The 15493-nt window shown below is 35.8% G+C and overlaps 1 protein-coding gene across 9 annotated transcripts in view; it reads right to left on the bottom strand.

The window, feature by feature from the left end:
* Nucleotides 1-527: 527 nt before the first annotated feature.
* LOC110104658 (flowering time control protein FCA) overlaps nucleotides 528-15493 on the bottom strand; it is a 61769-nt gene continuing 46803 nt past the window's right edge. For 6 of the 9 annotated variants that reach the window (XM_028697003.1, XM_020833855.2, XM_028697004.1 and 3 more), the window contains 9 exons: nucleotides 13312-13456; nucleotides 13146-13223; nucleotides 12493-12927; nucleotides 11992-12231; nucleotides 11652-11912; nucleotides 11535-11573; nucleotides 10032-10094; nucleotides 9898-9943; nucleotides 528-749 (listed from right to left, as the gene is read on the bottom strand). In XM_028697003.1, coding sequence (XP_028552836.1) covers nucleotides 742-749; nucleotides 9898-9943; nucleotides 10032-10094; nucleotides 11535-11573; nucleotides 11652-11912; nucleotides 11992-12231; nucleotides 12493-12927; nucleotides 13146-13223; nucleotides 13312-13456 — 1315 coding nt within the window. In that variant the 3' untranslated portion in view covers nucleotides 528-741. Of the gene's footprint in view, nucleotides 750-9897; nucleotides 9944-10031; nucleotides 10095-11534; nucleotides 11574-11651; nucleotides 11913-11991; nucleotides 12232-12492; nucleotides 12928-13145; nucleotides 13224-13290; nucleotides 13457-15493 lie in introns of those variants that run through there. The other 3 variants (XM_028697005.1, XM_028697006.1, XM_028697009.1) reach the window with 3 other exon arrangements.

The raw sequence follows: 15493 nt of genomic DNA, 5'->3' as shown, positions 1-15493 counted from the left end.
GCTCAAAGGTTTTCATTAGCAAGACATTTGATGAAGAGTTATTATGTGATTTAGGGCCCACTTAAATTGCTGAAAATATATATATTATAATTATTTGAATGAATATAAAATAAATATAAATAATTTTTATCATCCAAAATTAAATGAAAATAATATAAAACTCACCAACAGAGATAACAAAGCAAACAAAAGACAACAACAAACAACAGCAACAAGTCGCGAAACCGATGCAAGAGCAAAAAATTATTATTTTTTACAGAGTTTGATAAAAAAAAAAAATGAATTTTAAATATATAAAAAAAAAACTCCAAATTAACTTTAAGATTCACCAAAAATATTACTCTACATCCATTTTTTTTCATCAATTCAACACCAAAATTATTAAAACCACTATATTTGAAATTCTCTTTAACTTTTTAACAACCTAAGCAGTTCCTCAAGCTCTGATGAAAGCATTGGATCAGTCATTATTCTACGTGAAGATATTTTTTGTTGAAGAGGAACAGCAAAACAAACAAAACACAACACAGATAAAACTAATACATAATATAAAAATGTTGAAGCATCAACCTGTATTAGATCCTAACTTTAAAGCTCATTTCTAGTTTACAAAAACAACGCTGCAAGCAGACTTCTCTCCTGCTTAAAAGAATCCTCAACTGCAGCACAAGACTATCTCCAACCCGAGGCTACAGCTGCTCCGCCCTCTTTCAAACGGTCCCGAGACTCTGATCTGCTATTTCAGGTACCTAAGAAAAAGGACCGTATTATCCCGTGGTAATAACTAGCAATGCTTCATACAAGAGAGAGAAAAACAATATTTCAGGTGTTCTGATGCAATCCTTTTCCAAGAGAATTACCCCCAGGAGTGGGAAAATTATTAGGTCCGGACACCGGACGTAGAAATACGGCCGGACGTCAATAAAATGTCAACACGTGGAGTTGACACATGGATATTCAATATGTTTAATGTGTCCGCGGAACTTTAAGCCAAGCGCAACTAAAGCACAGTAAAAAAACATAGTTAAAGCGCACAAAAAAAGCACAACTAAAGTGCACTCTACATGTCAAATTTTTAGTTGATGTTTGGACGTATCTCTACGTCCAGTGTCCGGACCTAATAATTTTCCCCATGAGTTATGTGTTCATCTCAATAACTATGAATTGAACAAGTCAATTATTTCTGAGGGACTCCTACAAAAACAAAAGGATAGTTGTTGCACTTTTATCAGTTTTCTTTTAGACGGTCAGACCAGGAAATCATGAGGAAGTCCTTTCTTCATTAGCTTTATCCCAAGTATACGGGGTTGCATACTTAGACGTCTAATAGCTAAAGTCATTTCAAAATACTAAGCAAAAATTTAACAAGGAATCTAAGTTTTTTCACAAAGCAAAATGATTAGTCCTTTCTTCAAAACCCGAATGTCGATAATCAGTAATCATAGATGCTTAAGTATAATTGCAATCCAAGTCTAACTGAAATAAGATTTTAATCCAAGTCCGACTGAAGTACCATAACAATCCACTCAATAAATTTAAGCCTTATTAACAAGGAATCTAAGTTTTTTCACAAAGCAAAATGATTAGTCCTTTCTTCAAAACCCGAATGTCGATAATCAGTAATCATAGATGCTTAAGTATAATTGCAATCCAAGTCTAACTGAAATAAGATTTTAATCCAAGTCCGACTGAAGTACCATAACAATCCACTCAATAAATTTAAGCCTTATCAATAACCAAGCTGGGAAAAAATTAAGTTGAGTGTTGCAGATATGAGGATGCTCATGTAGATGAGTGGCTTCACTCTTAGAGACAGAATGCGAAACGGGTATATACGTGAAAAGATTGGAGTAGCTCTAATGGCAAAAAGATTATAGAGAGTCGCCTTAGATGGTTTGGACGCATAAAAGGTCGGCCTTCCGATGACTTGGTTAGGAGAGATGTATTGGATTTGGCCTATGTTAAGAAGAGTAGAGATAGAACTAAAAAGATTTGGCTAGAAAATATTAGAAATGATCTTTTTTTATCAAATTTAAATGAGAATTTGACTCTTAATATGACACAATGGAGAAAAAAGAATTCATGTAGTAAACCCCACAGTGTGGCATAAAGGCTTGATGTTGTTGTTGCTCTGATTTGTAAGAAATCAAAACTAAAATTGCTCACATGTAGGTCCCTTAATAGCTTTGCAAAGATGATGAATGCATTTGCTAAACAAGTCATCAATTTCTACACTAGTAGTAGAGATTTACTTTATACAACAGCAGAGAACATTAAAAATCTTAATCAGGAACAGAAGCACTCTCTCAAATTGCTTTCATAGATAAAGAAAGGCCTTTTTCCTAGTTCATGCTTCGACAAGAGGTGAGCATCTTAAGTTTAAAGAGTCAATACTACAGCTTAAAATACCCAAGGCGATGAAGGAGAGTGAGGCATTAGTTCTTTCTTGAAATATATATAGAAATTGTAAAATAACTTAGAACTAAAAGAAAAATCATTAAATTTATAATGTACAGCCAAAATAGGAAAAAATAAAAAAAACATTGCAGTTCATTAAATATGCATAAACTCAAACAAGTATGTTAAATTATATAACATTGGCAATATTGCATGAAACTATACTACAAACAATGCAAGTCCAAAAAACCATAGGAAAGAAAACGTGAAGAGAAAATGGAGGGCAAAAAGACCCGAAGGATGAAGAAAAAGAGAAGAATATGAGTTTCTTTATGATCGAAGGAGCAGAAGAATATTCAAGAAATAAAAAAGAAAATAAACGAATAGATAACTATAATGAAAGAAAAAGAAATAGAAGGAAATATAGAATAACAATGTTACAATATCAGAACATAAGATACATGGCAGTATATCTCCAACTAATAATATCAACTTTACAAAAAGGAAGAAACGACTAATTTCATTAAACTGCCCAAGGAAAAAAGTGCTCACTAAAGTGTTTGTCAACTAAGGCACCAGCCACTATGCTGTTCACCACCACCACCACAACAACAAGCCTTTATTTTATCAGTTGGGGTCGGTTACATGTCATTTTTTTTCATTGTGTCCTATTAAGAGAAAAATTCTCATTCAAATAAAAAAAAAGTCATTTCTAATATTTTCTAACCCAGCCTTTTTCTCGTGTGTGGAGCCGAGCGTGAAAGAGCAAATGGAAGGAGTGTCTGTCAAAGCCTTGCTCTCATCTCCTCTTTATAGATCGAGTGCAGCGACAGAAACGAGACGATCTCGCGGCTTTTCCGCAGGATTTCGCGGGGAAGCGATGGATTCGGCGCCGAGCTACGGGATTCCAGCAAGATTTCGGGGAAGCGACTCGAATGACGTTGAATCGACGGGATTTAGGCATGATTTTATGGATCCAACGGGTTAGAGGTATGCAGATTTTTTTGTTTCCTTTGGACATTATACGAAGGTCAACACCATGGTTTAAAATTGCGCAATATGAGGCTCGCCTCGAGGCCCGCCTTTGCGCAATTCCAGTAAAAAATGCATTGATGCTTACGCCTCGAAATTTTTTTATGAGGCTTGCGCCTCAACTTGGTTGAGGCCCGCCTCGCCTCACGCTATATATATTAAAACTTACATAAATCTTGAAGTAAATGCCCGACATTAGACTCTATAGCAGAGGAGGAAGGGGAGAGAGCAGTTCATCATAATGATGATTTAAATGAAGAACCCCTAAGTGATGACAGTGTTGATGACTTATGAGTTCTTATGTGATATGTCATTTCTATTTATTTTTTAAAATTGGAATTATATATTAAAGAAAAGAATACTGGGATTTGGGAAAGATAGAATTTTGAGTTGAACTATATTTCATGTTGTCTTATTATTGGGATATTTTGATTTCACTTAATATCTTATGCTTTTTTATGTTTTATATTATTCACTCATTAATATATAAAAAATTTATCATTTTATGTTTACGCAATCTTTTGATTTTGAGGCTTACGCCTCAAAACGCCTTGAGGCTTGCGCCTCGCCTCACGAATGAAAAATGCCTCAGTACCCGAATACACAATTTTAAACATTGGATGCATCTACTTTCCTAACCGGGTCATCAGAAGGACGTCGTTTAATGTCACCAAAGCATCTAAAGTGACTCTCTCTAATCTTATATTCCACTAGAGCTACTCCAACCTTTTCACGTATATGTTGATTTCATATCATGTCTCTAAGAGTAAAGAAACTCATCCACCTAAGCATCATCATCTCTGCAACACTTAACTTAATATTATGCTTATCTTTTAATGGCCAATATTCTGCACCATAATGCATGCCTCACCATCATCTTATGAAATTTTCCCTTAAGTTTGAAGGTAACTTTTCTATCACACAACAAGCCTGATGCTCCTCCAATTCAACCATCCAACTTGAATTATGCTAATAATATCCCCATCTATTTCACCATCGCTTAGAACAATAGGGTCAAGATATCTAAAACATATACTCTTATTAAAAACTTAACAGCCTAAAGTCACAAACCCTACACTAGATCTATTAATACTAAATTTACACTTCATATATTCAATTTTAGATCTACTCAAACGAAAACCATTAGACTCTAAGGTTGACCTCCATAATTCAAGCTTACCTTCAACTCCCTCTCTAGTCTTATCAACAAGAAGAATATCATTAGCAAAAAGCAACACTAAGATACAACCTCTTGCAAATGTCTAGTGAAAACATCCATGACTAAAGCAAAATGATACAGGCTTAAGGGTGATCCTTGATGTAATCCAACAGAAATAGGAAAATGCTTGGTTAAACCACCTTGTGTTTGAACACAAGTAACAGCACCTGCATACATATCCCTGATGACTTGAATATAAACATTATTAACTCCTTTCTTTCCTAGAACTTTCCATAGCACTTTTCTTTGAACTTTCTCATATGTTTTCTCTAAATAAATAAATATCATATGAAGTCACAATGCCTACACTAGATCTATTACTACTAAATTTACACTTCATATATTCAATTTTAGATCTACTAAAATGAAAACCATTAGACTATAAGGTTGACCTCCATAATTCAAGTTTACCTTCAACTCCCTCGCTAGTCTTATCAACAAGAAGAATATCATTAGCAAAAAGCAACACTAAGGTACAACCTCTTGCAAATGTCTAGTGAAAACATCCATGACTAAAGCAAAATGATATGGGCTTAAGGGTGATCCTTGATGTAATCCAACAGAAATAGGAAAATGCTTGGTTAAACCACCTTGTGTTTGAACACAAGTAACAACACCTGCATACATATCCCTAATGACTTGAATATAAACATTATTAACTCATTTCTTTCCTAGAACTTTCCATAGCACTTTTCTTGGAACTTTCTCATATGCTTTCTCTAAATCAATAAATATCATATGAAGATTCTCCTTATTCTCTCTATGCTTCTCCATCGAACTACTCAATAAATGTATAGCCTCCATAGTAGACCTAACCGACATGAATCCAAATTGAATTTGAGAAAAATTAGTATCACGTCATAACCTATGTTCCATAACTCTCCCAAAGTTTTAAATTATGACACATTAACTTAATCCTTCTATAATTCGCACAAACTTGTGCATCACCTTTATTCTTAAAAATAGGAATTAGCATACTCATTCTTCAGTCATCTGACATCTTTTTAGTCTTAAAAATAATATTAAAAAGTATAGTAAGCCAAGAAATTCCTTCATCTCCTAAGCATTTCCACACCTTTATTGAAATATCATTAGGTCCAACAGCTTTTCCACACTTCATTTTATTTAAAGTCTCTCCAACTTCAATTTTACTAATATGACGATAAAAATAACAATCTTTATTTTCATTTAGGATGTTAAGGTCACTAAAATCAATCGTATTCTCACAATCTTCATTGAAACGTTTAGCAAAAAATCTCATCCACCTTTGTTGAATATCTTCAAATAAAAGTGCTTTTTAATTTTCATCCTTAATACACTTCACATGCACTAAATCCTTACTACACCTATCTCTTTGTTTAGCTACTTATACATATATGTTTCGCTCTCCTTAATATCTAATTTATTATATAAATCATTAAAAGGTAAAATATTTGCATCGCATATTGCTTTATTAGACACCTTACGGGCCTCTTTATATCTTTCCCAATTATCACAGTTTTTATATCTAAAATAATTTTTATAACAAATCTTCTTATTTTTTATATTTTACTGCACATTTTGATTCCACCACTTACTATTTTTACTATTAGAAGTTGTTGATCTCTATAGAAAAAATTATATATATATATAATTAACGCCTCGTGTACCACAAGAGCAAGCATGTCGACGTGCTGCACACTTTTTTTCCCGCTCTCTCCCTGGTCACTTTCTACTCTCCTCATTCTAGCATCCGAATCCCATATGCTTCCTCCCATTTGAACATAACCAGGTCTCGATCCAATCGACTCCAACCATTTTGATCCCTTATGCAACTGAGATATTGAGGGCTGCATTAGATGCAAGTGCCTACGAGCTACTATAGAAACCCCTCATAGTCAACAACCATGTCGAGAAGAGTGACAGTTGGGATAAAAGAAACTCGATGTAAGGAGAAAGTCCGCCAACATATTACTAAAGAAAGGTCCTAACTATGGCACTAAGTATGCAAGATTGAATGATTCTGTATAGTCAAAGAATGATCAGTTAAAAAGATATCTCGATGGGAGGATATACCAAAGCTAATTTGGATGGAAGTACCACTGAGATTTTTATATTATGTTATATCTTTGCAGAAATATCGAGGCTTGTAGAGAAATGCCGCATTATTTGAATGAAAGGAAAAAATAACAGGAGATCAAGCTTCACAACCTAACGTCCTACACATGCCTCACTAAATGTTGCAGCTGTAAACTGAACTGCTATTGGTTGCCATGTCAAGGACTATAATAAAAACTTCCATATCCCATATGCATATAAGATACTGGAATGTCATTGGGATACTAAAAATTATCTTGTATTTTGTCATGTTCATGCTTCGAGGAGATTACCTCATAACGAAGTACAAAAAGAAATCTAATAGTATCTTAGCCGAGCATTTTGTCTCATCAGATTATGATAACTAACCTATCAAAAAACGACCTCATGCAACTTGGATGTCCTCATCTAGTTTGAACAATGTTAGATGAATCATGGATCTGATCTCTCGAAGGACAAGAATATGGAGCTCGTATAAGAACAATGAAGTATCTCATGGCTATTTTGAATGGTAGATGAGTTCTAAATGTAAGCCGAATCAAAGCATTCTTAAAAGCTGAACATCCTGTTCGAGAAGGAAATTATGAGATCACTCATAATATCCATGGGTGCTTTAATGACTCGAAAAGTGGAAGGATTCGGGCTATGCAAAAGTCCCCAAAACTTTTTTAACTAGCTAACTTTCCATTTCAATAATCTCATCGAACCTTCATGGAAAATCTTGCAATCGAAGCCAAAAATTGGGTTTTAAGCAAGTTTGAGTTGCAGAATTCGAGCTCAAAATGTTGTAAAAAAAGCTTGAGACTGCTGAAGCATTAGCTCTGGAGGCAGGAACTGTTGTTTGTCATACATTTTCCCTTAATGCTATTGCTGCTAATGATCTACAAATGTCGTATGAAGATGCACTTGCTAAATCACACCACCGGATCTACGACAGTCGTAAAAACGGACAGAAGGTCCACAAGGAAGCTCGTGCATCCTCCAAATGATCATTGCTTGTTAATAAGAATTCAATACTGCACGACGGCCTTCTTGCGATAAGCAACATGTAATCCATAGCGCAGCACTACGCCACCAAATCTACAACATTCGCAAACAAACATAAGGTGTTAACAAAGTCCAAAATAAAATCATGTGTACTTGTCAGCAATAGCCACCTGCATAGCTAGCTACATCTAAAAATGCAAAAACACCCCCACTCATGCATTAAGATACGCATTGATATGCATTCCATAATATACATGTATTTGCAATATGCAGAGGGTTTCATTCCGGCATGTCAATTGACATTGCAATCATGATTTAAAATAACCTCTTGCCTGCATTTGCAATATGCAGAGGATTTTATTCTAGCATGTCATTTAACATTACAATAATAACTTAAAATGACCTCTAGCATGCATTTGCAAGATGCAGAGGGTTTCACTCAAGTACTATCATGCAATATAATATCTACATACAAAAATGTCGCACACTGCAACTATATAGTATGCAAATACAAAATGCAAAATGCATAGGCCAATATATGTGATACATATGCGATGTATACATTCACAACAAATGTATAACAATCATATAAATGCATCATGCAAAATACACATAAAAGTATATACCCGTATGGGCCCCTGTAAGTGTGTCGAAGGTATACTACATGTCACATCTAAGGATATTGTACAGGTTAAAAAATGAATTTAGATACGAACACAATCCTCTGTCAGTAAAGTGACAGAGTCAATAAGGTTCAATCAACAAAAATGAAATTACGAGGGGTAATTAACTATAGGTGCTTGTGTATATAGGAAACCAAAACTCAGATCATAAAGTCCTCGCAAAATCAGAAAGAAATCTCTGGGTAGTGTCTTATTTAAAACCTAATTTGCTTTCTGAAAATTTAGCTCATAACTTAAGCGTTAAAACTCTCCTTGAAGACCCAAAGAAACAAAACAAATGGATCCGTGGAGAGGCCGGAGTGCAAATTTTTGGAGCCCACAAGAGCTTTTCCCTTTGATACTCCAAGCACATCTTTTGCGACATTCTTAATATCACTAGCTACATTTTTCCACATAATATTAGCTTCCTCATGCACAAATAAAATCTTAAGATCTAGAATCTTACTCTCAAAAATATTTTTGTTAATATTGTTTAAAAGCCCTCATCTAATTCTAGAATAATATTTTACTTTTTTTTTATATTATGTCATTTCATCTTAACCTCCAAAACTAATAAGCCACTATGTTGTTCACCATTTAAACTAAATCACCCATGAAAGTGTAACGCATTCAGAAGGGGCATTTCTAAACATGACATACCAGGAAGGCGCTAGCACATCAATAGTTATAAGTCTTGGCTTGTTTTTGCTCAAAGCAGGCAGGCTTCTCAGAATCTCAAATGCTTTATAGTAATTTTAGAATAATAGCCACTATTGATGCTTAATCCAGGAAAGTTCAAGAATGCACATAAGTTGTAATTCTAAAAAAATAATCAAGCTGGAATTGGAGTCATTCGTGATAACAAAGGTAGATTTCTAATGTCGTATGGATGGAAAATGTTGCATTGAGACATAGCTCAGTTGGAGCTAACGGCTATTTTTTCAATCCCTGAAGTACTGCAGGAATGAAAGTACGATTACCAGAGTATTATTATTGAAGGGGATAATGTAAACATTATAGAGCTTGCCACAACTCTTTGAAGAAGGTGCTTGGTCAACACTTGGACAAAATTGATGACAACTTTTTTTTTCTCAAAGAATTTAATTATATTGTTTTACATTTTATTAGTAGGCATTGTAATAAGTTGGCAGATTATTGTGCCTCCTAAGCTACTTGTGGGAATTTCCTATGGGATGTTTCTTGTTTCAATAATCTTCATCCATCATTTGTTAAGATGGTTAGTGAAGATTGAGATAGATTTTCCATCACTTAGGTCTACTTGTATTTTTCGTTTCTAGTTTTAAAGCTATTTGCAGTTTCTTAGAAAAAAAAGGAGTTGCCATGCATAAACGACAAAGACAGTCCATGTTCAAGGAAAATAAGTCAAATAACAAAGTATTTATTTAAAAGAGAGCTTTGAATAAGATTATTAAAGATAACATCTTCTTATAATAGCAGACAACAACTATGAAGCAAGTAAAGAAAAAGGGTTATTATAGTGCTATAGCATAAACATTTAAGAACCTCCGGTTTTATTTTTCCACGCCCACCCTTGTGCCACCTGAATCCCCTGAACAGAAAGCAAAACAGAATGTTATACTAGCATCAAGCATCAAAAGATAATGAAGAGTCTAATTGAGATCAAAAAGAGAAAGTACCCGTTGCACTCCAGCAGAATCAGTCACAGAGCTAGCTCCATGTAGTTGCGCATAACTGAGGTCCTGGACAAAAGACGAGAGTTTACTTCTTAAAAACTAAAAAATGGGTATGCAACTATTTAAAAAAAAAATTGGATCTCCAGTGACAAGTACAAACATGTTTCATAAAACCCAAGTCCATCAAAACTTTTAACAATTGGTTAACAACATGTTATTGTTAGCAAGGTTATCAACTTACATAAATCCCAATATTTCTGGTCAAGGACTAAGCTAAAAACGAACCAAACCATAGAAAACTAGTTGAAAAGGCTTCAATTGTGTTTACGTTTTTAACTAGAGCAGGTTCAGCGTTCATAGAGAGTATATAGCATCTCTTTAATTCAGAACTCAGCAAAACTAAGTCAAAGGTTAACAAACCAACAATGTAAACAAAATATTAAAAAAATGTCATTCCCAGTCCAAATATTCCGCATCTGCTGAATGCAGCAGCACAGCTCGGCAGCATGCATACAACATTACAACAAACTTGACTAGTGACCTATGATGCACCAACACTTCTTCTCGAATAGGCGTGCAGTGTCTGACACAACACGCATTTGACATGCCTCCGACATGTGTCAGACACGCTGAACTTATGTCCAATTAAAAAAATATTAAATACAAATTGGATATGTCTTAAAAAAATTTATGAAAAAAAATTAAATATAATTTCTTATATTTAAAATTTTTATTTATTTAAAATATAAAAATTAAATTTCTTATTTCTTGTCCACAACATCAAACTAATCGTTCGCACTCAATACCCCCATTCATTGAATATTCTCATTTTCATTTATGTCTGGCGGATTGCGACTTTGGTTTCACAACAATGCACGATGTCATCTCAACATCAAAGTCTGGCGTCTTTATAATATCAACATTTCAAAACCATCTCAATATCAAAGTCCGACACTGTCTTGACATTAATGATCGATACTAGCAATTTCTATATGCACAACTTGACAGCTCACATTTGTCCGACATCCTCTTAAGATCGATGACCAATGCCCTATCAACATCGATAACAAACAGTCTTGACATTGACGCCTGACTCTTGACATCCTAATATTAATCATTTTAAGCACAAATTCTAGTTAAATGACTTATTATTTCTAAATTTTTTAATATTATATTTATTTAGTATTTCTACACTATTTTTAAAATATATAAATTATAATATCGTCTCCAACCGGTGTTCGTGTCCTATATTTTCAATAATTGACGTATCCCATGCCAGCATCGTGTCGTATCTGTGTCGCGGTGTCCGTGTTTGTGCATCATAGCCAGTGACCAACCAACAGTGATGGGCCTATCAGTGAATGACAAGCTAAAACTTTCAGTTTTTGGTTTGAGATTGTCAACTTGATGACATGCTAAATCAGTAAATAACAATCAACACATTTACCACAATCATATAATTTCTTGACACTTCAAACTTGAGCAACTCTCTAGCCCAGAATCTACCTGAACAGTTGGATGACCAGCCCCACCAGATGCCGGATGCTGAGATGAGATACATGAAGTTAGTCATGAAAAACTGTAAACTAATACATTAGAGATAAGCAAGTCAAATTTACTTACTGCGAAAGTAGGCTGAAGAACCTGTATTTGTGCTTGCTGCCTTTGCTGCATTTGAGGCTGTACTAATACTTGAGAAGCTTGTTGCATAGTATGAACCAATGCCTGTGATGGGGTATGGGAAGGAGACTGTCGTTGTTGGGGAGCAATCTTCTGCAGCTGATGCTGTTGCTGCAGAAGTTGCTGCTGCTGCTGCTGCAGTATGAACAGCTTCTGTTGTTGCTGTTGTTGTTCAAATAGTGTTAGATCTTCAGGTTTCTCCCACTGCAAAACAAAAGAAAACAAGCATCCAGAAAGAAGAACAACACCACGGAGAGGAGAAGCAAACAAAGAGGAAACCTACCTTACTTTCACGGGTGGCACTATTATAGTAATATTTGAATCCTTCTGGAGACGTATGCTCTGTCCAGTTGCAACTTAAAGTTACTGCTCCAGCGGGTGCACTTGAAGGATGTGATGGGGTTGCAGATATGGTTGATGGAATAGCTGTAGCAGCTGTATTAACAGGAACAGCAGCTGTATTAGCAGAAGCACTTGAATTTGGCGGTGGCCCAGTCCATTGTGTCTGCCCAGTCCATGGTGTCTATTTAGAGCATTTAAAAATAACCAAAGTTACAGGCCAAAAAATTCATAATCACAGACCACTGTTAAATCAAATAAAGGAGAATCAGCTTTCACAGCAAAAGACATTATGATCCGTGAAACAGCCTACTAAAACAGGCAATTATCTTTAAATTTTGAAAGAGATACGTTTCAGAAGCTGGGAATACAGACAGTTAAAAGCAGGGAAATTCAGTCATTGCCAAATCACAGAAACGTGCATCCATAACAATATCAAAAGTACCTGCTGTTTAGCGGCCAGAGAATTTAGTTGTTGGCTTAGATTTGACTGCTGCATCATCTGTAGCTGTTGTTGGATCTGAAAAATTTCCATCTGTGATGATTGGTAACTTGATTGTAAAGTTTGTCCTTGTTGTTGCAGTAGAGTTTGGGATGGCAACTGTTGCATTGACTGCTGAACCAACTGCTGCGGAATGTTACAAGCAGGCAACTGCTGTTGACTAGGAACAGCTGCCAAGCCCTGTTGTTGTAGGCCTAAAGAATTTTGCATAGCAGCAGCTGTGGCATTATGCGGGGTTAGAGATGAGGATGCAGAGACTTGTCCTCTGAGACCAGGAAACTGCTGTGCCAGTAGACCTTGGTTGAGTGAGTTAAGCCCCATAGACTGAGGGATCTGAAGCTGTCCAAGTTGCTGGAAAGGTGCTTCCAGTGTTTGTGCCTGTGTATTTGAAGAAGAAATCAGTGCATCAGGGGATGTCAAAGAAGGTGATAAGTTTTGAGAGGCCATGAGAGACTTCTGCAATGGCAACATTTGCAGACCAACAGTTGGAGGGACTAGTGCAATTGAGGGGGTGAAGCTCTAAAAAAAGTGAGACAATATTATCCAAGATAGGCTGTGGAAGCTGAAATAAAAACGAATAAATCATATAAGAGTACCTGTTGAGACGTAGATGATATTAATGCTAGGTTAGGCATAGTGCCATTTGTAGGGGCCACACCTCCAAAAGAACCAGACTAGTGAACACAACGATAAAAAAAATCAATGTAAAAGATCTAAGTTGATAGAACAAATGAGGCTTACAAAGAGAAACGTAGAGCTTACTCCAGCAGCCGATGTAGGTGCAATGCCACCTTGGACAGCTGTCCGACTTCCAAATCCATGTACAGGCTGCAATGGTGGATTAAATGAGTCCCAAGCATTATGAGGCATGTGACCAACCCCTTGTTCCTCTAAATTGCTCAGTTGTCTGTAACCAAAAAGAAACAGAATGGCGGTGATAGGTGTTTCATCAACATAACATCCAAGGCTTAAAACACTAGGATCCATCTTAAATTACAAAAAGCTGCTTCGGAAAGAAGTACCCTCGTATATAAATGATGTGCACAATTTCTGCTTACTGCTTAGCATAAGGGAGGGGGGGAGCTGCAGTCAGATTTTGTGGAATGCAAGGAGAGAGAAGGAAACAAGAACACAGAACGTGAACGATCTAAATAATGAATAAACCATAGGACTTATTGAGCATTTAGGAAAAGCTTGGTGAACAAAGTTAAGAAAAAGGGGAATACAGGCAAGGTACAACTGTACTTTGTCCCAAAAAGAAATAACATCATATTCCCATTTATAACTACTGCAATATTTTGATCATTCATTCATGATATTGAACTCATTCAAAAAGTTCGTAATATGAAAAGAAGATTATTTGTAAGCTTTGAAACCTCCCAAATGTTATGGAAACCTTGAGTTCCAAATTGCAGATTGAAAATATTAGTTTCCTAGAGATTTCAAAATGCAGCCAATGTTCTATTTCTCTTGGGTTCGTAGCTTTCTATGAGTACAAGCTCATCAAGCAAATTACCTCTTCCCAAGTAGGAGAACACTACAACTAAATGCTAGGCTCTAACTCTTTAATAGTAGAACTTCATAGAATGAAAATGCACTATGCCTAACCTATGTTCATGTTTGGGTGATGTGGCATTTGCCTATATATATATGCAACTGTGCACAAGCATATAAATTGATCTGTCGGTTGTATTAGCATCTAAACAGATATAAACAAGTAGAAATTAAATTGTACATTGAAACATTTCAGCACTAAATCAAATATTACAGGAAGTTATTACTGAAGGGTTGCATGGATCATAATATTAGGCAAATTCAAAAAGGCAAGAATACGATGACATAAATCACCCACTACTAATTCAATTGCATATTTATTCTATAACTTGAATATTGTAATAAAAATACGTATCTTATTTTCTATAGTCACAAACTGATCAATTTGGATCCCTCGTGTCCTCCAACACATGTAGGATACCTAACAAACACAAGTCATTAATTAAGAATTTACACCAATTATTGTTGGCTCAAGAAAATGGCACGAGTGCGCAAATCCCGCTTTGCAGCCGTAGGATTTCATTTCCCTTAAGTCAGATTGAAATTAACCAGATTTCCACTGAGGTTAGTGTCAGGGTTTATAGATCTGGGGTTCTTACTTCCTATGAGCGCAAGCACTCATAGTTAATTACCCCTCTTACTACGTAAGAGAGAACTCTCCATTAAGGATGAATATATTTTAGGTAATTTTTTAGTCTCAATGGTGGGAAGATGGAGGTAAACCCGAACAAGATCCCATGGTTCCTCGTCCCGGGTATACCATAGTTTTCAGTCTATCAACACTAACAATCAATGACCGTAGTGTCCATGGAATCTGATTAGCAGCCATGGGTTGCCTCCTCTCAGGGTTCCCAAGTAGACTGAAGTGGTTTGTGGATTTTAATTTATTTTAGTTTGTGTTGGGGCTTATGGTTTCTTTAGAAGTTGCCTAGGAGTTTGATTTAAAATTGGGACTTATCACTCTATTTATGAGTGGCCTAAGGATGGGTCTTACAACTTAACTCTATAGTGAAGCTGCCCGGATAATTTGTTTAGTTTGAGGCTTATGGCTCCAATTAGGAGTTGCCCGGATAGTTTATTTAGTTTGGGGCTTACGGCTCCAATTAGGAGTTTATTTATGAGTGGCCTAAGGATGGGTCTTACAACTTAACTCTATAGTGAAGCTGCCCGGATAATTTGTTTAGTTTGGGGCTTACGGCTCCAATTAGGAGTTGCCCGGATAGTTTATTTAGTTTGGGGCTTACGGCTCCAATTAGGAGTTGCCCGTTAATTTATTTAGTTTGGGGCTTACGGCTCCAATTAGGAGTTGCCCGGATAGTTTGTTTAGTTTAGGGCTTACGGCTCCAATTAGGAGTTGCCCGTTAATTTATTTAGTTTGGGGCTTACGGCT

This window comes from Dendrobium catenatum, unplaced genomic scaffold, assembly GCF_001605985.2.
Source record: "Dendrobium catenatum unplaced genomic scaffold, ASM160598v2 fragScaff_scaffold_853, whole genome shotgun sequence".
Lineage (NCBI taxonomy): Eukaryota > Viridiplantae > Streptophyta > Magnoliopsida > Asparagales > Orchidaceae > Dendrobium > Dendrobium catenatum.
This window is presented reverse-complemented; position numbering and strand designations above follow the sequence as displayed.